The 23,982-nt window shown below is 37.7% G+C and overlaps 1 protein-coding gene across 4 annotated transcripts in view; it reads right to left on the bottom strand.

Moving 5' to 3' along the window:
- Positions 1-23,637, bottom strand: part of CDK8 (cyclin dependent kinase 8) — a 152,316-nt gene extending 128,679 nt beyond the window's left edge. For 2 of the 4 annotated variants that reach the window (XM_009191665.4, XM_009191666.4), the window contains exon 1: positions 22,972-23,612. In XM_009191665.4, the coding sequence (XP_009189929.2) occupies positions 22,972-23,099 (128 nt within the window). In that variant the 5' untranslated portion in view covers positions 23,100-23,612. Of the gene's footprint in view, positions 1-22,971 lie in introns of all 4 variants that reach the window. The other 2 variants (XM_021929502.2, XM_021929501.2) reach the window with 2 other exon arrangements.
- Between the last annotated feature and the right edge of the window lie 345 nt (positions 23,638-23,982).

Genomic DNA, 23,982 nt, shown 5'->3' with positions numbered 1-23,982 from the left:
GGCACTGCCACTGCTGAGTCAATTATTCAAGCCAAAAAACAAAGACTAATTCTCAACACCGCTCTTTCCCTCACTACTAGTTCATGCCCTTCTATACTGTCTATATTTCTTCCATGACCATTTCATTTTTAAAAGTATTATTTTAAAAATGTAAAATGAGGCTATGGTTCATCAACTTTTAAAGGCAAAACAGCCATCACCACATTTCAGCAGAATTTCTTGTACTTTTTCTGGATTTATAGCCCATTCAGGCTGATGTTCTCTAAGAAATAGTGGTTCCTGACACTTTATCATAAAATCTCAGAACTGGTAGGACCATACAAGTCACCCAATCCAAACATCCATCCGATACTTGAATTTCTTCCACAAAAACTCCACCAAATTGTCATTTAGGACATGCTGAAACCATTTGTAGAAAGAACAAATTCCCCTTTTTCCATTCCATCATCTGCACTACTTCGTTACAAAGTTCCTCCCTATGTTTAGTGCCAAAGTCACAGGTCCCAGTTCTACACTTGGGGTCACATAACAGTAAGTATTTGAACCAGTGCCCATAAGGGAGAATATGCTTATGCTGTTCCCTTGATTTATACCTCAGAAGGCTGAGGATACAACCTTAAAATAGCTTCATGCCACTTAGTAACTAATTACTAATCTATCATTCATAAATATACCTAAACTTTTAGAGAATTAACTACATTTTCAGTTTCAAAATGAAATCCTTCTATCCAACCGCCTTATTTCAAGACTGGGGGTAAAAATAAACAGAGAATTAATTACATTTTCAGTTTCAAAATAAAGTGCTTCTATCCAACTGTCTTATTTCAAGACTGGGGGTAAAAATAAACAACAGTTCATCAGGCTGAGATTTAAAAACAAGTTCAACTTACCTATACGATCACAGTCTTCTATACTTCAAATTCATCCCTTTAACTTACAAGTTGAAACACCCAAACCCTTTTAGTTAATACACTATGGTACCTTTCTCCTAGTCAATTTGTTTGCCCTTCTCCAAACCTGCTCTAGTTCTTATTTTCCTATAATGTAACAACACTTGTCAAAAGTAAAAAGGCACTATGACTTTGCACAATAGTAGGATTACATTTTTTACTTTGCTTTGAACCAGTATCCAATAAGTACAGTTTACTGAGCCAGGCTTGAATACCTAGCCAGAGCAGTAACAGTAAGTTTCAATGAGCCTCAATATTTGAAATAAGTCATCTGACCATTTGCAATCAACAAGTATTTATTAATACAATACTTACTATTTACCCTGTACTAGCAAATATAGACAAGTCTCTTACAGCATGAGTTTTTATAACATAATGTAGATATAACATCATCAATTGGGGGAAAACTCAGCACACTAAAGCATTATTACTACAATGCCAACTGGAATTAGCACACCGTAAATAGGAAAAATAATAGTTGTAACCAAGAATAGGCACACAGAGCTGCATTGTTTGTCTGTGTGCTCTTCTGATATAGAATTGTTTTGTTAATCAAGCACTCGTTTATTCTTTTGTTTACCACTGGCAGTTGTGAACAGTTCTGCAAGTAAAACTGCATGGTCAAGGACAAATGTGATAGGAGAAGCTAAGAATCTTCTGAGTATGTGGATGGACTCAAGGGTGAAGGAGGAAAAATTTGGTTTGTTTTTATTGAATTTAGTCAGTATATTTATTATTTTTAGAGTAAAGCTACATAAATACTTATATTATGTCAGTCCTACAGAAACTCTCCAGTCCTCTTTCTCCAATGAAACTTCTGTTTTCATAAGAGATTTTTCATAACAAGAGATTTGGCAGAAAACCAACCATGACATTACAGCAGAAACAACCACAGGTTGCTATCTGTAAACAGACATATTTAGGATAATCATCTACCACTAAGGATCTTAAATTCTTCTTAAAAAAAAAAATATAAATCAGGATAACTGGGCACTGGAGAAATAGGTAATCTCAAATGACTGAACAAGAGAGATTAATCAAACATATTAAAGTACATGTAACTTATATGCCCTTATGATAGCTTGAAAACTTGTTTTGCATGCATTGTCTTATGCTACAAAAAGATCTCTGTGGGATGAATTCATTTTACAGATGAAACATCAGAAGTGCTCAGAGAGACTGAATGAATTGCTCAAGCTCAAGAGCTCATAAATCACAAACAAGATGTCAATCCCAAATCTAATAATATTAGGAAAACAAAAACAGAGCTTGTAAATCATGTATGTCAATCCCAAATCTAATAACATTAGGAAAACAAAATTTAATAAGAACTCTTACTTATATAACAGAGAAATACTAGAAATATTCCCATTTAAAAATCAAAAGACAGAAATATCTCCAACACTGCCAGTAAGAATGTAAAGTTATTAAAAAGTTATTTAAAAGTTACAACCGGTGGCTCATGCCTGTAATCCCAGCACTTTGGGAGGCCAAGGCGGGCAGATCACGAGGTCAAGAGATCAAGACCATCCTAACCAACATGGTGAAACTCCATCTCTACTAAAAATATAAAAATTAACTGGCCGTGGTGGCGCACACCTGTAGTCCCAGCTACTTGGGAGGTTGAGGCAGGAAAACTGCTTGAACCCGGGAGGCAGAAGTTGCAGTGAGCTGAGATTGTGCCACTGCACTCCAGCCTGGCGACAGAGTGAGACTGTCCCCCCCCCAAAAAAAAAAAAAAAAAAAAGTTAGAGTCAATGCAATAACACCAAATTTTCCTCAAGTTGAAGTACTAGAAAAGAATAAAACTATTAATGTATAACATGAATATCTACCTGGAAAATCTAAGACAGCAAGCTAAAAAATCAGCAATAAAAAATTCAAACTACTTCTATAAGAAATCCAGAACGTTTATGACTATTTGAGATAAATAGTCTATTTGAGATGGTGGGTTAATGAGGGTTTATTGAACTGTCTCTACTTTGGAGTATTTTTTTTAAATTCCATAATAGTTAAAAAATATGCACAGGGTTACCAGATTTAGCAAATGAAATACAAGATGCCCAGATAAATCTGCATTTCAGATAAACAATGTAAAAAATTTTAATATGTCACAAATATTACATGAGACATACAGGTGCACAAACCTGTACACAATACTACTAAAATGAAATAAAATACCTTGTCATAGGCAATATGTAGGACCCATACGAAAAACACTACAGAGTTTCATCAAGGTTCTAAAGATAAAATCTGAATAAAAAACATAACCATATTGCTGAGTATGGAGAGTAATTCATCTATACATTTAATACAATTCAAACAAAATCTCAAAATACTTTTTAGACCTTGAGTTTTTGATATCAGAGCTTACCTGGAATAAATGGGTAAGAAAAACTATAATTTATTTTTCAAAGAGTAACGCAAGGGTTCCAGTCTTACCCCAAATACTGTAAATCTTTATTACAAAAGACGTAAAACAAGGGGAGTAACACAGGAATAGACAGATCAATGGACTAACACAGAAAGTCCAGAAATAAATTTCAAGTTGGGAACATACAGTAATGATAAAAGTAGCATTTTAAATCAATTGAGAAAGAATTATTCAACAGCATTAAAAGGAGTAGAAAAACTAAAGTTAGAACCCTACCTAACAGGTTTTAACAAATACATTTAAGATTAAATAAAATTTTAACTGTAATTTTAAAAACTATAAAAAATTAGGAGAAAATGTAAGTAAAAGACATATAATGGAGAAAACTCAGAAGCAATAAAAGACTGATACATTTGATTACACATTTAAGAAGTCATAAATATAAAAACAAAGAATTGGAAATTCTTACAACATGAATAAAAAAATGAATATCCCAATAAACAGAGCACTTACCAAAAAGAAATTTTTAAGAAAATGTAACAGAAAAACACACAAAATATGATTGGGTAAATCACAAAAGAATGATGAATAAATATGAAACTAAAAATTTAAATATTAAACAAACGTAAATAAAACCAAAATTCCATAGGTTGCCTATCAAATTTGCAAAGATGAAAGACAACAAAAATAAAACTATTGATCAAGCAGGAGGCAAACATTACTCTTGCTAATTACGAAAGACATTACAAATTACTTCAAACCTTCTAGGAGAAAATCTGGCTTTATATATCAAAACCCTTAAAAATGGATCCAGCAAATCCACTTCTAAAAATCTTTCCTAAGCATAAAATCATGAGTGTCTACAAAGATGTGGCAACAAAATTTTAAATGCAATGAAAAACTGAAAGAATGCTAAATGTTTTTTAAAGTACAATTGTATAATACAATAAATACAGACATTAAAACTTAATAGAAAGACTCAGAAAGATGATTAGTGACACAGAAATATATACAATCTATGCGGGTTTCAAAACTATGTGCACAATATAATCTAATTTTAAAACATGCCTTAAAAAAGTCTGTGTGGCTAAATTAGGGTAAATTTTATTTTCTTCTTAGACTTTATTTGTATTTTCTACAATTGATACTTATTCTGTAATTTAAAAGTATAAAACTTTTTTTTTTAAGTAACAGCCGACAATAAGGAGAAGAACAAAGGAAAACACCATAGGTAGATGAACTCTGAAGACCTAGCTATTTAGTACAAAAGCCAATAGCAAGATATATATATTTTTTAAAGCACCTGGAAATAACAAATGATGGCTAACGTTTTACAATAATGAGCATGAACTGCACAGAAAAAGCTAAACTGTGTTCTAAGTATATCATATATGTGTACGTATAATTTTTACTATATAATACCGAATAAATGACTTTCATTCACAATGATTAAAATAAAGATTTAGTGAATAAAAAGTGAATCAGCTACCCAGAAAACTTTAATTACCTGGAACTCTACATACATATATGTTTCTAACATATCCAACATTATAATCTATTAGAGAAGTGAAAAATAATACCAGATATGTTTAAACTTCATGAACTACAAAAAAGTCAAAACAATCTTGGAAAAGAAGAAAGCTGTAAGACTTATACTTCCAAGTTTCAAAACTAACTATAAAGCTACAGCAATGAAGGCAGTGTAGTACTAGCTTAAGGACAGATATATTGAGAGACCAGAAAAACATCCTATATTTATGGCCAACTGATTTTTAACAAAGTATGCCCAAACAATTCAGAGGCTGAGACAACTGTATATCCATCACCAAAAGAAAGAAGTTCAACCCCTTAGATACCTAAATCTAGGAGTTAAAACTATAAAACTCTTAGGGAAAAAAAACAGACATTTTTGTGGTCTTGGGTTAAGCAATATTCTTTAATATATAATACCAAAAACACAGCCACAAAAGCAAAAATAGATACACTGGACTATACCAAAATTAAAAACTTTTGTGCTACAAACAATACCAACAAGAAAGTAAAAAGACAAGCCAAATACAGTCATGTATCATGTAATGATGTTTCACTTGAAGACCACAGCATATAGGTAGGTTGTCCCATAAGATTAAAATAGAGCTGAACAACTCCTCTCACCTAGTGACACTGTAGCCATAGTAACTTCACAGTGCAACGCATTACAGGCATGTCTGTGGTGATGCTGGTGTAAAGAAACCTACAGCACTGCCCATCGCGTATAGCACATACAGTTATGTACAGTACATAATACTTGATAATAAAAGACCATGTTACTGGTGTACCTATATGCTATACTATGGTTTTTATCATTAAGAGTGTACTTCTTTCTTCATCCCCGAGAGGTCAGTAAAAAGGAAAGAGTGTATTCCCCTTTGACTTATTTTTTTAAAAGTTAACTGTAAAACAGCCTCAGGCAGGTCCTTCAGGAGGTATTCCACATCAAGGCATTATCATCATAGGAGATGACAGCTCCATGTGTGCACTACCCCTGCAGAGCTTCCAGTGGGACAAAATGTGGAAGTGGAAGACAGTGATACTGATGATCCTGACCCTGTGTAGGCCTAGGCTAACATAACAAACACATTTAAAAAGCAAAAAATAAAAACTTTTTTTTCCTTTATCTTTAAAAAAAAAAAAAAAAAGAGTTTGGTCTTGAACTCCTGCCTCAAGCAATCCTCCCATCTCAGCCTCCCTAAGTGCTGGGATTACAGGTGTGAGCTACTATGCCAAAAACTTTTAAAAATAAAAAAAAGCTTACAGAATAAGGATATAAAGAAAATGTTTTTACACACCTATGCAATGTTTGTGTTTTAAGCTAAGTTATTATACAAGAATCAGGAAGTTTTAAAAAACTGAAAAGTTTAAAGTACACAATTACAGTAGATTAAGGTTAATTTATTATTGAAGAAAAAATTTAAATAAATTTAGGGTAGCCTAAGTGTACAGTGTTTATAAGTCTACGGTGGTGTAGAGTAATGTCCTAGGCCTTCACATTCACTTACCACTCACTGACTCACCCAGAGCAACTTCTAGTCCTGTAAGTTCCACTCATGGTAAGTACCCTATACAGGTATACCATTTTTTATGTCTCTCTCTTTTTTGGAAAAAAAAAAAAAAAAAAAAAAAGACAGGGTCTCACTCTGTCCCCCAGGCCAGAGTACAGTGGCACAGTTACAGCTCACCACCGCCTCAAACTTCTAGCCTTAAGCAATCCTACCGCCTCCGTCTCCTGAGTAGCTGGGACTACAGGCAAACACCACCAAGCCCAGCTAATTTTTTAATTTTTTTGTGAAGATGGGGTATCAACTATACTGCCCAGGCTGGTCTCAAACTCCTGTGTCCTCAAGCAATCCTCCCACCTCAGACTCCCAAAATGCTGGAATCGCAACCATGAGTCACTGTGCCCAGCTCATATTTTATCTTTTATGCCATATTTTCACTATACCTTTTCTATATTAAAATGTGTTTAGATACACAAATACTAACCACTGTGTTACAACTGCCTATAATAGTCAATACAATAACATGCCATACAGGTTTGTAGATCAAGCAATAGGCTACACCATATAGCCTAGGTGTGTTATAGGCTATACTATCTAGGTGTCTGAGTATGCTCTATGACATTCATGTAATCATAAAGTTGCCTAATGCTGCGTTTCTCAGAAAGTATCCCTGTCATTAAGTGACACACAACTGTATTTGCAAATCATATATCTGACAAGGGTTCAGTATTCAGAATATACAAAGAACTCCCACAGCTCACTAATAAAAAGACAACCTAATTTTAAAAAGCAAAGTATTTGAATATATTTTCCCACAAAGACACACAAATGGTCAATAAGCACATAAAAAGATACTCAACATCACTAGTTATTAGAGAAATATAAATCAAAATCACAATCAGACACCATTTAATACCCTTAAGGATTCCTATTATCAAAAAGGCAGAACACAAGTGTTGGCAAGTACGTGGAGAAATTGCAACCCTGGTGCACTGCTGGTGGGAACGCGAAATGGTGTAGCAGCCGTGGAAAACAGTTTGGCGGTTACTCAAAAAGTTAAACATGAGCCAGTAATTCCACTCTTGGTTATAATGAACACCCAGGAATTGAAAGCAGAGACTCAGGTAGTTGTATACCCATCTTCACAGCAGCATTATTCATAACAACCAAAAAGTAGAAACAATCCAAATACCCATCAGGAATGAACAAAATGTGATACATGCTACAACATGGATGAGCCTTGAAAACATTTCATTAAATGAAGGAAGTCAGTCACAAAAGAACACATATTGTACGACTTCATCATTTCTATGAAATGTCCAAAATAGGCAAATGGAGAGACAGAAAGTAGATTCCTGGTTGCCTAGGACTGAGGATTAGAGGAAACACGGAGTGACTGCTAATGGGTACAGGGTTTCTTTTTTTTTTTTTTTTTTTTTTTGAGACAGTCTTGCTCTGTTGCCCAGGCTGGAGCGCAGTGGTGCAATCTCGGCTCACTGCAAGCTCCAGCCCCCGGGTTCACGCCATTCTCCTGCCTCAGCCTCCCGAGTAGCTGGGACTACAGGCGCCCACCACCACGCCCAGCTATTTTTTGTATTTTTGGTAGAGACGGGGTTTCACCATGTTAGCCAGGATGGTCTCGAACTCCTGACCTCATGATTCGCCCGCCTCAGCCTCCCAAAGTGCTGGGATTACAGGCGTGAGCCACCACGCCAAGCCCAAAATTACTTTTTAAACACTTAAACAACTATCAAGTTCTTCTGCTCTAAAAAATTAATTAATTTTAAAAAAGTAACTTGTAGCAAATGTATCTTACATTCCAAAACTTTTCAATGATATAGTACAGAATTTCACTAAGAAAAAAACCTAATTGCACTACATTCTGATTTGAAAACCACCAAGCACATTTTGAATTCAGTGAGTCCAGTTACTCAAAGTGCAATAGAAATAGAGAAAAGACACTCCATGATCAAAGTCAAAGCAAGATTTTTTAAAAGTGACATATACTTAGTATTTTTTGCTTGCATTGGAAATTTCACGTACTTAGGAACATCAGACTGAATCACCTTTTAGAATAGAATGGTCCCATCCAAAAAAAAAAAACCCGAAGAGAAATAGATCAAGTAAGAGAGGTATGTGCTACTCTGATAGATTTCCTTAAGTTTTTCACTTCCATACTTCCAAATTCAGCTCATGCCACAAACTTAAAAGAGGATCTATGGAGGTCAGCTAGTCTTGACTGAAACACCGACAACACTGACTTTCAGCTCCAGGATATCTGGTTTAAATTCTCAAGCAGAGCTGGATTCATTTGTACTAAAACAGATTTTTAGATAAAAAGATAAAGATACATGTATACTTCAGCCTCCTATCTATAAGGAGTACTTTCCACAGTCTGTTAAGCAGTCATTGTATCTATGAAGAAATATGTTTATCAGTACTTAAAACTTTAAAAGTTTATTCAGAAATAACAAAATACATCAGAGCTGTCCTACAATCACCTGGCTGCTTACCTAATATGAATGAGTACCACTGTTAAACATGAAAAGTCAAGCAATTCTACTGGCACCAGAAAGGGCTCTAGCCTCTCATTCTATGGAGGCAAGCCCATAAGTGAACACAACTGAGACAGGCAACAATAAACAATGTCAAAGCCCAAATCAGTATGAAACAGAAAAAGCAAGCCAAGAAGTCGGGAGAAAGGAAAAAAATCAGGAGTAGGAATGTCAGTGCTGGGCAGGAAATGAGAGGATGACCAAGGCCAATCAACAAGAAATGGAAAGAGAGATGATCTAAGCAAGAGTAAGAGAGCTACAGGTCAGTGCTAAATAAAGTGGATGGAGGTAGATAGAATAAATCAAAGGCATCAATCATTTGTCACAAATTGTAGCAACATTATCAAGTTGGACTAGAGAAATCTGATGAAAGCAAACATAAAATAAGATGTAAAAATAATGAAATAACTGTAATTTTAAATACCTATATGGCTCTCAAGTTTTTTTTAATCCCCACCAGTAATCTAAAATACATAAGATTAGGGTGTGGTGGCATAGTCCTATGGTCTGTGCCTGTACTCCTAGCTACTCAGGAGGCTGAGGCAGGAGAAACGCTTGAGCTCAGGAGTTCTAGACCAGCCTGGGCAACATGACAAAACCACGTCTCTACAAAAAATACAATAATTAGCCAGATGTGGTGACACACGCCTGTAATCCCAGCCATTTAGGAGACTGAGGTGGGAGGATGGGTTAATAAGCCCAAGAGTTCAAGGCTGCAGTGAGCCATGACTACATTACTGCATTCCGGCCTGGGTGACAGAACAAGACCTTGTCTCAAAATAAAATAAAATACACTGGCCTGTGTTTGTGTGTATATGTGTGTGTGTGTTGGCCAGGGAGGAGGGGGCAGAGGCAAAGCAAAACTTTCAAAAAAATAATCTAAACAATTCTGACTTTACAATGTATTTAACGTCATGATTCAAACATGTCATTATTATATTTACTCCCATTTCTTCTTTCCAAAAAGTTTTGTTTTTGGAGTTTTGATGTGAGCATAACTGGTGCAACATTTTTAGAGGACAAAGATTAGACCTCAAAAGAGTCTGGCCCAGGCCTGGGAAGAGATATTCCTCGGAAACTGACCTGCTTGCAGTGATGTGCTGGGGTTGTTACCAGTTACTTGTACGTGGGCATGGTGATCAGAGTTTCTAGAACCATTGAAGGAAGCCAGGAGGGATAAAACTCCCTGTGGATTTACAAAGGAGCTTCTCTTGCATGCTGGAAACCTCACTTCCTGCCAATGTATCATCCATGGCAAACGGGTTCATGGAGAACTTTGGGAGCCTGGGAAGTTCTACCTCCATCAGACAGCATGTTGTATACAAAGATAGATGTAAAGTACATTTATTGCAGTTATGTTTCAATAGTGTAAAAAATGAAAACAACCTAAATGTCCTCGCATTGGACCAGATACACATAAAACAAAACAATGAGCTGATAAAATGATTGGAGTTACAGATGCTGATATAGAACTCGGAAACACATGAACTGAAAAAAGCAAAGCACAGAATACATATTTAAATTTTTTTCCACGGGCATGTATTATCTGCTCAAAAAGAATAAAGTACTAAAGTAAATTTTAAAGTCTACCCATATATATTTGCTTCTATATGCAGACACACAAGGAGCCACTGGTAATAATTATGCCTACAAAGTAGCAGCTCAATCTGAGGTAAAGGGAAACTTAGAATTTCCTGGGTATCCTTATGTACAATTTAAATGTTTTATCATGAGACTATATTAATTTCATACTCCCATCTTATTTTATAATGAAATATAGTTGTTGAAAGTATATGACCTTTGACCTGAAATTCTACTTCAAGGACTTCATATAACATTAGAGAACTGAAGGCATATTTACTGACATCCCTTGCTAAATGTAATGGCTGTAATTTAAAGATTACGTCAACATCTATCCCTAGAAAACTGGTTGACTACATATTTATTAATATATGCATACATATCATGTGATACTCTGCAATAATTAAAAATGGTGATTTAGAGCTACATTTACCGACATGGAAAGATGCATAATATTTTTGAATGAAAAAATATAAGATCATAGATGTTATTAATGTATACATATATTCACAGAGTCATCTGGAAAGATAAGGAAAATATTAATTGTCTCCTAATTGTAGAGTTAGGGTTTTAATTTAAGAATACATTTCTGGACTATTTGAATTCATCACAATGAAGAGTCATTATTTTTATAATCAGAAAAAGAAAAAGCTATTCTCTTTTTTTAAAAAATGAGAACTATCCGGAATAGCATGGAGTAAAAAATAAATAAATGGCATCTACAGGTTTAGCTTCAATAACACAGTCAGTAGAAAACCAGAAATGGCCGTGAAGCTTTTCATCGCTTTGCTCTGAATAAGGCTAACCATCAAAGTATCAGAAACGCTGAATAAAACCTACAAAGTGTCTTATGACTTAAGCTTTGGTGTCCAAAAATCTTTAGCTGAAGTTTTATTTCATTTATTTTATTTAACCCAGACACTTCATTATCTCCCTTGCCCTCTGAGCCACATGTGACACTTCCTATCTCTGACTCCTGGAAAGACTCTCTTCCCGGCTGTTATTCTACCTACAAGGTCCTAGCATTTCTCCAAGCTGCCCTGCACGGCCAATAAACTGTACACTCCACGGTCCCTATTATACAACAGAGCAACCTTGGGTTTTCTCCTTTCTAGACTCCATTTTTGGCTCCTAGGTAGACATTTCTTTCTTCGCGCTCTATACAAGGCCCTTGTCTTGCTCTATACACTCTCCCTAGGCAATTTCATCACCACTCAAAGCTACTACTTTAAGTACTTTAAGTAAAGTACTTTAAGTACATAGTCTAACTCTAGCCAGACACCTCTCTTGAACATTAGATATACGTATCTGCCTAATGCACGTCTTCTCAGATGTTTAACAGGTACCTAAAATTCAAAATATCAAAGCTCAGTCATCTTCCACTTCAAGCTTGCTCCTCTTTCTGTTTTGGCTATGTGAATGGCAACATCCAGCTGCCCAAACCAGAAACCTGGGCATCATCCTTGGTTCCCACTCATTCATCTATCACATCCAATAAATCAACAAGTCCTATCAATTCTCTCTCCTCATCCCCTCTCTCACATACCTAATTCAAGTCACCAGCATCTCTCACCTGGATTACTATCACATTCTCCTAACCACAGCTTCCTATGGCCATTCTGACTGTGTTACCAAGCAATTTTTTTAAATGAGAAATCGGAACTATCTGCTTAAAACCCTACGCATGGTCCCCACTACCTTCGGAAGAAAGTACAAGAAAGTCAAAAGTCCATGACACGATTTACAACAATCTGCTTACTTCCCCAATGTGATTATTTATACCCTCTCCTCCACCCCTCCAAGATCTGGCACCGACAAAATTCTTTCAATTGTCTCACTGCATATACCATCTTTCCTTCATGTCTTTGTGCATGCTACTCAGTGGCAGCTCCAAAGGATAGCTTCCCCCCGTAACACACAAGCTCCCAAAATTACCTCAAATAAACCATTTCAGTTGCAACTTGCTTACTACACATTACTGCACTGCCTCTTCATCTAGACAGCAGCTTCTTTCTTATAAAGTAATTCTGGAGCCAAGAGTGATACTACCTCTCTCACCTGCACTATTTAACTCCTCAAGCCCCCACTAACTCTTATTTATTGCCCATTCACAATTTCTAATTATCTTTCAAGTCACAAGTGAAATATACTTGAGCTCCCCCCCAGGGCAGATTAGGTACTTCCATGGCAACCTACAATTTTCCCTAATGCAGCCCTTATCCTACTATATTATAATTGTTTACCTGCCTGTGCCCCTCAAAAGTCTGTTAAGTTCCCTAAAGAGTTATTAGACCATGGGCTGTTCACTGCTGAATCACCTACATCTGGCACAGAACCTAGCACAGCTGGTGGGAATGTAAACTAGTGCAGCCACTATATAAAACAGTAGGAAGATTTCTCAAAAAACGAAAAATAGAATTACCATTCAATCCAGCAATCAAAGAGATACTGGGTATCTCTACCCAAAGGAAAAGAAATCTGTATATCAAAGGGATACCTGCACTCGCATGTTTATGGCAACATTATTTACAACAGCAAAGATATGGCATCAATCTAAGTGTCCATCAGCAGATGAGTGGATAAGGAAAATGTGGCATATATTCACAATGGAATACTATTCAGCCACAAAAAAGAAGGAAATCATGTCATTTGCAGCAATGTGAATGGAACTTGAGGTCCTCATGTTAACTGAAATAAGCCAGGCACAAAAAGACAAATATCGTATGTTCTCATTCACACATGAGAGCTACAAAAAAATGAACCCATGGATGTAGAGAGTGAAAAACAGATAAAGGGGGCTAGGAAGGTGAGTGGGGAAGAAGGAGAGGATGCGAAGTCAGTGAAAGGGTGCAGACATAGATTAAGATAATAGAAATCAGTTAAATATTTGACAGCAGAGTAGGAGTACCAAACAAAAATGCACTGCAGTCTGGTGATAAACTTCCTAAGTAACCTGACTTGACCACTATGCCTTACATACATGTAACAAAATTTCTCCTGTGTCCCATAAATTTGCACAAGTAAGAACCTAGCAAATAAGAGGCATTCAGTAAACAGTTACCAAATAAATTATAAGCACACAAATTTACAAAGAGAACTGCAGCTACTGGGAGGGGTGGCGTGCTAGTTCCACCCACTTGGGAGGCTAAGGTGGTAGGATCACTTGAGCCCAGGAATTGAAGGCTGAAGTGAGCCATGATCGCACCACAGCATCCCAGCCCGGGCAACAAAGTGAGACCCTGTCTCAGTAAAATTAATTAATTAATTAATTAATTTTAAGAAAAAACGGCAGCTAAAGGGAAACCATAATGAAATACCAAATATTTAAATAATTTAATTTTACATTTTAAAAAAATCAACATTAAGTCAGCATTAAAAAACAAATTACTTGTGTCTTGCTTTCTGTTTGACATTTTCTTGGAAATTAGGTATAAACTTAATTTTTGCGAAGTAAGTCACATAACAAAGCACTAGGAGACTCATTTACTTAAAGGGAGTCTTTTGGCCGGGCACGGTGGCTCACACCTGCAATCCCAGCACTTTGGGAGGCCAAAGAGGGCAGATCACGAGGCCAGGAGTGTGAGAACAGCCTGACCAATATAGTGAAATCCCCTCTCTACTAAAAATACAAAAAAATTAGCCAGATGTGGAGGTGGGAGCCTGTAACCCTAGGAGAGGCTTAGGCAGGAGAATCCCTTAAACCCGAGAGGCAGAGGCTGCAGCGAGCCCAGGCACCACCAGCCCAGGCAACAGTGCGAGACTCGTCTCAAAAAAATTTTTTTAAAAAGTCTTTCATAAAGTAAAGAAAACTCCAAATTTATCTATCCCATATGAACCTAAATTTTCACATGACTTACTGGTTTTCCTTCAAACAGAAGCCTTATAAAAAGTATTTTTTGCCAGGCACGGTGGCTCACGCCCGCAATCCCAGCACTTTGGGAGGCTGAGGCGGGCGGATCACCTAAGGTCAGGAAAAAAATTAGCCGGGCGTAGTGGCGGGCGCCTGTAGTCCCAGCTACTTGGGAGGCTGAGGCAGGAGAATGGCGTGAATCCGGAAGGTGGAGCTTGCAGTGAGCCGAGATCGCACCACTGCACTCCAGCCTGGGTGACAGAGCGAGACTCAGTTTCAAAAAAAAAAAAATACTTACTCCTTCTTTCCTCAAAAATATGACTTCTTTAATATAAACTACATTAGCACGACTTGAGAAGTTTTCTTTTTATTCAATCCCTTTAGTCCTTTAGACAACCTATAAATTCAAATGTCTAGAAACACCCAGAGTAGGCCCTTCATCATGATGTAAAAATTCCTCTCTGTAGGATGATTATTTGTTAGAATTCATGGACTATAATGAAGTTATAGACTTTAAAGAACTTGTCTAGTGAGATGAGTAACTGAGTTACCTTGAATAGAAGTCAGTCTAAATAATTTTTTACTCATGTAACAAAAGGTAAATTTCAAATAAAACGATCATGCTATATAAACCAGTAATTTTTAGCAAAATTAAATGCCAACTGTGATTCAAAAACTAGTTATGTTTTCCTTAATTTTAGAAATACAGATTTGATCCACATTTAAAAGGATTCATTTTCAAAGTATATTTCAAAAAAATATTATTTCTAGTGGCTCCATTTTCAAATACCTTGGCCTTCCATTTCAATTCAGCCAACTACCATGATAGCTTGCTCTTGCCTTTGGATTCTGGTACTGTTCAGTGCCGTTCTGGGTACAAATATAGCAAACCCACCAAATTGTGCTTCTCCTGGTATTTTCACAGGTATTACTTTTCTACTCTTCCCGTAATATGCCTCAAGTTTTTAATGTTAGCAAGTTTAGAAAAAAAGATTTTCAAATATGAATTTCAGATATACACACACACACACACAAAAGTACTAAATACCTGCCAAAATTTGGCAATATGCCAAGAGCTGAGGCGAACACAATCTTTGCCCTAGAGGAAATCTATAATTTTAACCCATAAACATTCACCTGAAAGACCCAAAGGACATATAAACATTAACCACATATACACTGAAGTAGTTATATATCAGTGAAGGACTATGTTTTGCAGGGTGACAGGTAAAGTGGGAATTATTAGACTTGTATGTTAAGATATGTAGTTAGGATTTTTTCTGAGGCTGTTAGTACATTTCAACTGAGAAAAAAAATATTCCAGCACAAGGTGCTGCCTGAGAAAAAGGTCCGAGTGCTCTGAGTTGATGGAGGAGGAGTAGCTGTATGTATAATTCTGTTTCAGAATTACTACAATAGATTATGGTGTGAGTACTGTCCTGGAATAAAATAGACTAGTCAGGTCTTGGAGACAAAGGACAAAGAACTTGGTCCTAAACCAGAGTCAATGTAAAGCCACTCAAAATCGGTTCTCAGCTGCTTTGGATATGATCCAGAAATTCCACTCCCAGGTATATACTGAAAACATATGTCCACCTAGTAAGTCACACATGAATGTTTACAGAAGCATTATTCACTTTAGCCAAAAAGTGGAAACAACCCAAATGCCCAAGTGATGAATGTGTAAACAAAATGTGGTATATCTATACAACGCAATATGATCCAGCCATAGAAAGGTATGAAATATTGATACATGTACTACATGGATGAACCTCAAAAACATTAAATAAAGAAACACAAACACAAAAGGCCACATGTTGAATTAGTCCATTTATATGAAATGTCCAGAATAGGCAAATCCACTGAGACAGAAAGTAGATTAGCGCTTGTCAATGGCTGGGGAGAGAGGGGAATGGCAGTGACTGCTTAATGGGTTTCTTTTTGGGGTCATGAATATGTCCTAGAATTAGACAGTGATAGTGGTTGCACAGCCTCGTCAATCTACTAAAAACCACTATATTGATCACACACTTTTAAAAGGGTGAATTTTATGGTATGTGACTTATATCTCAATTTTTAAAAAGGAGTTCTCGGTATTTTTTCTGCTGCAATACTTCTGAAGAACGTAACTCCATCAGTAAAGGCAGCTTACTACAGCAGGGACTGGTTTTGGGACTTTGACAATAACTGTATCAAAGAATATTCAGAATCATGATACCAAGAAGTCTTCAAGTATTAAGGTCAAAAAACAGGTAAAAGCCACCTTTTAGTGACATCAAGAACTGCCTTGAGGTGACAAAAGATCGCTAAAGAGAAAAGATAATTGAAGTAACATGACCAAGGCTACGTAATCTGGTGTGAAGGAAAAAATTCACAAAGTGTTCTGAAGGAGGAAAGGATAACAGGAGTTTTATTTTCTAGCAGCAGCTAAGAACATAAAAAGAGTCAAGAGACAATGAGGATTGGATTCAATAGTGAAAGGCACTACAAGAAAGATTAACAGCAGTCACAGGGAATCAAATGTACTTATCAACACTGATTTGCCATACATAGTTTCCATCTGACAAATGAATCACATTTCAAATTTTATAAATCAGAATTAGAACACATCTGCCCAAAGAATGAATTGTCAAAGTAGTTAAGTTTGCAAATGGCCTACAATTATAATTTTTCATTATTTCTGTTTTCCTAGCTGAAATTCAGAATGCCAGAAGCCCTGTCCCCACTTTCCATCTTTCTGCACATCAGAGCCCCGCAAGAGAAATTCCGTTACTTCCTGAACTTTAAGTAGCAAAAGAACTTCTTTCCCCCTCCAATTTGTTACCATCCATCACCTCAGCTGCATACGAAACTCTGATTCCTTACTCCTCATGGAGGTGAGGCCAAAGCAGAATCATCTGCCAACCAGAGCTCCAGGCAAAACAGAGTTCTGCCATGGCAGTTTTACACGAGAGAGTCTTAAATCAGACTCCTGGATTTCAGAGGCTGCTTTTCTTGAACGGCCAATGTTCTCATGATTGAAAACTGACACACATACATTCACGGTATTCAGTGCCAACACTGATAAATTTATCTCCACTGTTAAATAATGGTACCTCACCATGTCCAATGGGTGCAATGGAGCATTTGTAGTGCATATATATACTACTACACGTACAACAAGAGCTCAAGAAATGCTGGCCTGGGAAAACAAGGTGAGAAGAAAGACATGGAAAGAAAAAAATTAAAACCCACAAAATTTGCTGGGGTCTGCAGAAAACTCAATTTTAAAAAATCCCTTTGTCCTATTCCTGTTGGAATGTCTTTTCTGATGAGATCTTCCCTGTCTTCCATGATCCAAATCAAATACTGTAAACTTTGAGACTTTTCCTAAAAACCTTAACCAATTGGGGGCTTCCTTCTCTGTGTTGCCATAATACCTTGTATTATTATAGTGCTTACTGAATTGCAACAATTTATTTACATATTTGTTTCCCCAGTAGTGATCTCCTCAAATAATGGAATATTTTATTCATCTTTGCATTCCCAATACCTTGGACAGTGCTTGAAACATAGAAGGGTCCAATAAATACTTGTTGAATGAATAACTGACTTCTTCAAATGTTCAAAGACACAGTAAAAGTAATAACCCACATGAACAAATCCCAAATGAATTGATTTCCCAGTATTGCTACTAAAAAAAATGAAATTTAAGCATGAAATCTCCAAGTGGCCTAACAGTAGATCTAAATGCACTGGTGTCTAAGGAAGGTAACTTCAACCACATGGAGATAAGAAATACACAGCAAATACAGTCAGTATCCACAGTATCCCTCAGTATCCACAAGGGGTGCGTTCCAGGACCACCCCCTAAAATCCACAGATGCTCAGGTTTCTAATATAAAATGGTGTCCTATTTGCATATAACCTACGCATATCCTCCCACACACTTTAAATCATCTCTAGATTACTTATAATACCTAATAAAATGTAAGTGCTATGTAAACAGTTGTTATACTCTATTTTTTTAGGAAATAATGACAAGAAAAAAAAAATCTGTACATGTTCAGTAGAGATGCAACTATCCGTCCCCCATACCCCCTTGAAAATTTTTGATCCACAGTTGCTTGAATCTACAGATGCAGGACCTGCAGATACAGGGGACTAACTGTCCCTTTCTGTCACATTTTCAGAAGGTTATAAGGAATACTCTTTATTGCATACATGACTATTCCAGTGATAGAAATTACATGTTGTATTTGGCATTTCTGACACCTAAAGAAATATTTAAATCAAAATGAACTTAGATGCAGCACTCAGCCATATTCAGAAGAGGACAAAGGTAATGGGACGCTCCAACGCACGTTGAATCAGAAGAGTCCCTTTGTGCTGCCCACCAAATGGTTCAAGGGAGTGGGAACAGGCACTAGCCCATAAATCCTCAACATCTTAAGAGATAAATACAGAGGAATGGCAAGGTAGCATAAGACATGGTGGGTTAAGCAACTGATAGGTCTTTGGAAGTTACCAAGCTCTTTGGCAGTTGATGAGAAACAACGTTAAAGCATGAGACTAAAAAACAGGGAAATATATCATCATCTAAAGTACAATTTTTTAGTTGTTGTTTGCCTAATCTTGCAAAAAAAATTACATTTTATGTTCATAATTTTTACTTCCTCAAATCATAATACTAGAAAAGACCCTAAAAATTATCTGCTGAAACCCCCCTACTAAGATCTATAAGGGCAAATGACTTGCCCAGGGTCATACTGCTATCAGAAGCACAGTCTGAAATCAGATTCAGGTTTCCAGGATCGCTCATCTAGAGTTCCTTCCATTAGATGAAGTGCTTCCACGTGGCTTTCATTAGAGTTTAGTCCTACACACACACACACACACACACACACACACCCCGTAGATACACAAGTATGTTTGTGTATATACATATAGACATACCCATATATCTACACAAACAGTTTTAGAGCACTTGAAAAAACTAGGGCGCTTCAGTAATATACCCAGAAAGTACACCAGTTTATTGAAACAAATATTAATAGTTTTACAAGGTATTTATGTTTTTGAGTAACCCACTAGAAATCAAACTCCACAACTATGTTTCTACTTATTCAATATATTAATCATATGAAACATAATGGTTAAGAGCATGGGCTCTGGAGTACAAAAAACTGCACCTAATCCTCTAATCCTAACTGACATTTAATTAGCTGTGTACTCATGGGTAAATTTGCTTAACCTTTCTAAGCCTCAGTTTCCTCACCTGGAAAACTGAAAAATAACAGTATTGACTTGATGTACTTCTTGTGAGGATTAAATAGATGATGAATGTAAAGTGCTTTACTCAGGACCTGAAACTTACTCAGTAATTTAGCTGTTATTGCCATTATCACTGCCTACTAATCATCTCTGGGCTCTCAACAAATGTGCCCCAAAGAAGGTTGGCAGTATATTTCTCTCTCTCTCTCTCGCTCTCTCTCACTCACACACACAAACACACATTCATTCCTTACTCATAATTATCTATTCTTTGGAATATAGATTATAACAGATTAAAAACCCTATTAAGAAATTTCCTTTTGTTTTTCTTTTTTGAAGAAAAATCTCTTATCCCAAATTGATATTTTAAATTATCCAAACATCCAGTGCAAATATTGAAAGTCTAGAATTGAAAAACACAAATTTTCTGTCTTCTAATGCTTTCCTACTCTTTAAAACAAAATTAGTTTTGGTTGCCTAAATTCTGCAAAGACGAGATACAATCAACTCAGAAAGAAAATGAACCCCCCTGATTCCCACTGAGTACCCTTTAAGTGTTCAGACACAAAGGACACTATCTCATTTATGGCGACACTAGTGAGAAGAAATTAATCCCAGGATGTATTGTGTATGTCTTTAAACTCTATTATAATCTGAAATTCACACAGTAATAAAAGGTCCCTTTTCCCTACCATGCAATCATGCCTCAAGTAAGTCAAAAAATGAATCTTTCAAGCTATTTTATTTCCTAAAACTTAATAATTTAAGCAGCTAACTCCTCTGGTCTAAATTATTTTACCAATTGTTCATGTTCTATGCTCACTGGGGCAACTGAAAGGATACAACGTTTACATACATTCATTTCAATAGTCAAATATGTCTAAACCAAGCTTATTTGTGTTATTTCCTTTTATAGAAATTCTCAGGTTCTCCTTGAAGGTGTTACCGTCTGAGTTCCTAGAGAACAAATCTCAGCTGCAGAATATATAATGTAATTTGAAAGTAAATCAATACTAGAAACAAATTATTTGATCATCTTATTACAAAAGATTAAACAGCCACAAATTTTATTTTACCAGGACTAAAATGCATTAAATTACATTTCACTGACATAAGATCAAAAGAACCTCATAAATAGTATGCGATATTTTACCAGAGTGAGGTTACAAAAAAGAAGTCAAACCGAAAAAATCCCTGTAATTTTAAAACTCTCTAAAACTGAAAAATCCCTGTAATTTTAAAACTCTCCAAAACTATCTCTAAAAGATAGTAATTTTAAAACTCTCTTGACATTTGATCCATTAAAAACAGAAGTTCATCACATAAAGAGAATCATTAAAGACTGATGGAAAACAAACGCCAAGGATTACAAATAATAAGCTCTTTTTTCCAAAATGCAATGTTACTTTTCAGCTGTCACGGATGACTAAGAATGTCCATACATTATACCTTCAACTATCTTTAAATTCAAAGATATTGAAATTATTCTTTCAAATTATTCTTAACAACCTAAATTAAAACCGGACCATGGAGATATAAAATATGCTTAAGTACCTCCTGCCAATACACAGTATTAGTTTTCTAATAAAAGTACAACGTTAAAACAAATATGCATATTTTATTAGCTCAAGTTCATAGTTTTTGAAAACAGAAGCGGCTTCTCTCACACAGATTAAAAATAATGCAAAGGCGCTAGAATTTTATATAACATGACAGTGTGGTCAAATGCACTGTAATGTCTAATCTCATGGGATTGGGGATTTTATGAATATGCTCAAAATTACATAATACTGGGGGAAGGAGAGATGGTTTCAAGCTTTTGAGAAATATTGTATGGTAAGTTATCAAACATAATTTTTAAAATATATGCCATTACAGAGTAAAACTTCAACAATAAGTCTAATTAGACATCAACAGAGTCAGCAGTATCTCCAGACGCTGATTTCTCCAGTGCTAAAAAGTACTTTTAAATACGTGCGGCGCCCAGAGTATCAAGTTTTCAAATCCAAATCCCTACCTTCTGCCGATCTGTTCCACTTTATTGTGGCATAAAAGCACTAAAATACATATTCCAAATTAATTGGAACTCTTATCTTCCTCGTATAGTCCATTGTAAATACTTTTAGAAAGATATTTCAGTAAATCTAAGAAAAATGTTGAATAAATACACACTTTCCTTTCCAACATCCAGAATACTAAAGTATTTATAAATATGCGCCCCCCTCCCCCACACTAGGGAACTTCAGCTTTATGAATTTTTTTTCGTGCTAATGTAGTCTGAACATACTCTCCTAATTTGAAATTTTAAGTGATTAAACATCATATAGCAGGTAACTAAACTGGGATGTTCCAGTAAAGCTACTTCGTTTCTAATAAAATCCAAAGATTATATAATAAGCTTTGACTTTTCAATAATTTTCTATTCTGTCAAAGGCAACAGAGACAACATCCATTTTACAAGAAAACATGGGAGTTAATAAAATATATATTATTCCCCCCAACTAAGAACTGCCTTCTTTTTTGTCAATATTACAAGACATTCATCCACTGACAAAGAGAAAAAACGAACAATTCACTTGCCTGTTAAGAAACTAAATTGGAAGCATTACCACTCATAGGTTTAATTAAGTTGTTACTAGGGAAGAATATTTAAAGCAAAGGGATTATTTAAAGTTCACTGACAGCCGCTAAATTTGGGGGAAACAGCCTCAACGAGATAGTCCCTATGTCACTTGTCTTCTTCCCCACCACCCACCCTGCACCAAACCCCCATTGTTCTATGTAAAAATTCACAGCTAATAATACCTAAATAGCAACTGCAACATTTATGGTGCAGATGATCCGTATGGGGAACTCTCTCCACAACCACATTCACTCGCTGCCTTCCTTCCCTCAAATAAAATACAAATTTGATAAAAAATCGATCACAAACTGGTGGGGGAAAGGATCACAGCCTGCCTTCTAGACCGATGGATGACACTCCAGGGGCGGGTGAGGAAATCCCCAGAAGGTTACCATAATAAATCGACCAAGGAAAAAAAAAACAAACAGAAACATTTCACCCGGCGTTTTAGAACGCGTTCTTTCATAAATCAGCTTTGAAATCCTTGAAAAGTATACAGCCCACGGTGCAGAGGCTCCTCTTCCCTCTTACCACCGAAGCACAACACAGATGCGGCACGCAGGATTTCTTGTGGCTTTGGATCCCTCGTACACCACTTCCTCCCCAAACCTTGCTGGCGGAGCCAGAGGCCGGCGTCGAGGAAGTCAGAGCCCGGCACCCCGGCGGCCCGCTCTCCCTCCGGGCTACCTGCCTCGGCCTGCGGGAGCGCCGCCCAGCGCGGACACCGGCCCAGACGCACACACTCACCCATCTTTCCTCTTGGCTTTGTAGACGTGACCATAAGTGCCTCGGCCAACTTTGCAGCCCTCGTATTCAAACAGGTCCTCGACCCGCTCCCGCTCGCTGCTCAGCTTCACTTTAAAGTCATAGTCCATTGTCACAGCCTCCGAGGCCGGAGAGCTGGGTCGGGGGGCCGGGGGGCAGGGGTGGGGACCGGGGAAGCACGGGCAGCCGCAGCCCCCGGGAACCCGCCCGCTCTACGCCCGCCGGCCGCAGCACCAGCCCGACTGATGCGGCAAGAGCAGGAGGAGGCCCCGCGAAAGCGCCGGGGACATCCAGGGGGGCAGCGGGGCAGAGGCCGGCCGGGGGTGGAGGAACGGGGAGGATCCCCCGGCGAAGCAGAGCCGAGGGACGAGGGCTGGGGGTGGGGAGCGGTGTCTCTGCCCTTGTCCCCGCGGGCTCCCTGGGCGCCGGCTCCGCCGCTCTCTCCGGTCGCGCGTTCTGCTCCTGCTGCGGCGGGAGCGGCGGGGCGGCCAGGCGGGCTCTCGTCCTCTCACACGCGCACTCACGCCTCACGCGCTCACACACACGCTCACACTCACTCACTCACTCACTCTCCCATACACTCAAACAGAAAGGCAGCGCCGCACAACAGCCGGTACCTCCTCAAAGAGAGGAGGAGGGAGGGCACTCGCGGAACACGGCCGCGGCTGTCGCAAAAACGTCGCGAAGCCTCGGGCTGCCTCCGGACCACCCTCCAACCCGCTCCCGCGGTGGCTGGCCGCCCCTGCTGGCGCTGGCACCCTGAGGACCGTGTGGAGGGAGCAGGGGAGCCGCTGCCCAAAGCTGCCGCCAAATGCACCACGTGGGACCAGCCCCAGCGGTGGCCGGTTCCGAGACTACAATACCCAGAATGCATAGGCCGCCGCCGCTGCCGCCTCTTCTACGACTCCGCCCCACATGGTGGGAATATGGGAGCGTTGCATGATGGGACTCGTAGTCTAGGGTGAAATTCGTTTCAATCACTTGGGGAAAATT

Source organism: Papio anubis, chromosome 15 (genome assembly GCF_008728515.1).
Source record: "Papio anubis isolate 15944 chromosome 15, Panubis1.0, whole genome shotgun sequence".
Taxonomy (NCBI): domain Eukaryota; kingdom Metazoa; phylum Chordata; class Mammalia; order Primates; family Cercopithecidae; genus Papio; species Papio anubis.
Note: the sequence above shows the minus strand (reverse complement) of the source record. Positions and strands in the feature narration are given on the sequence as shown.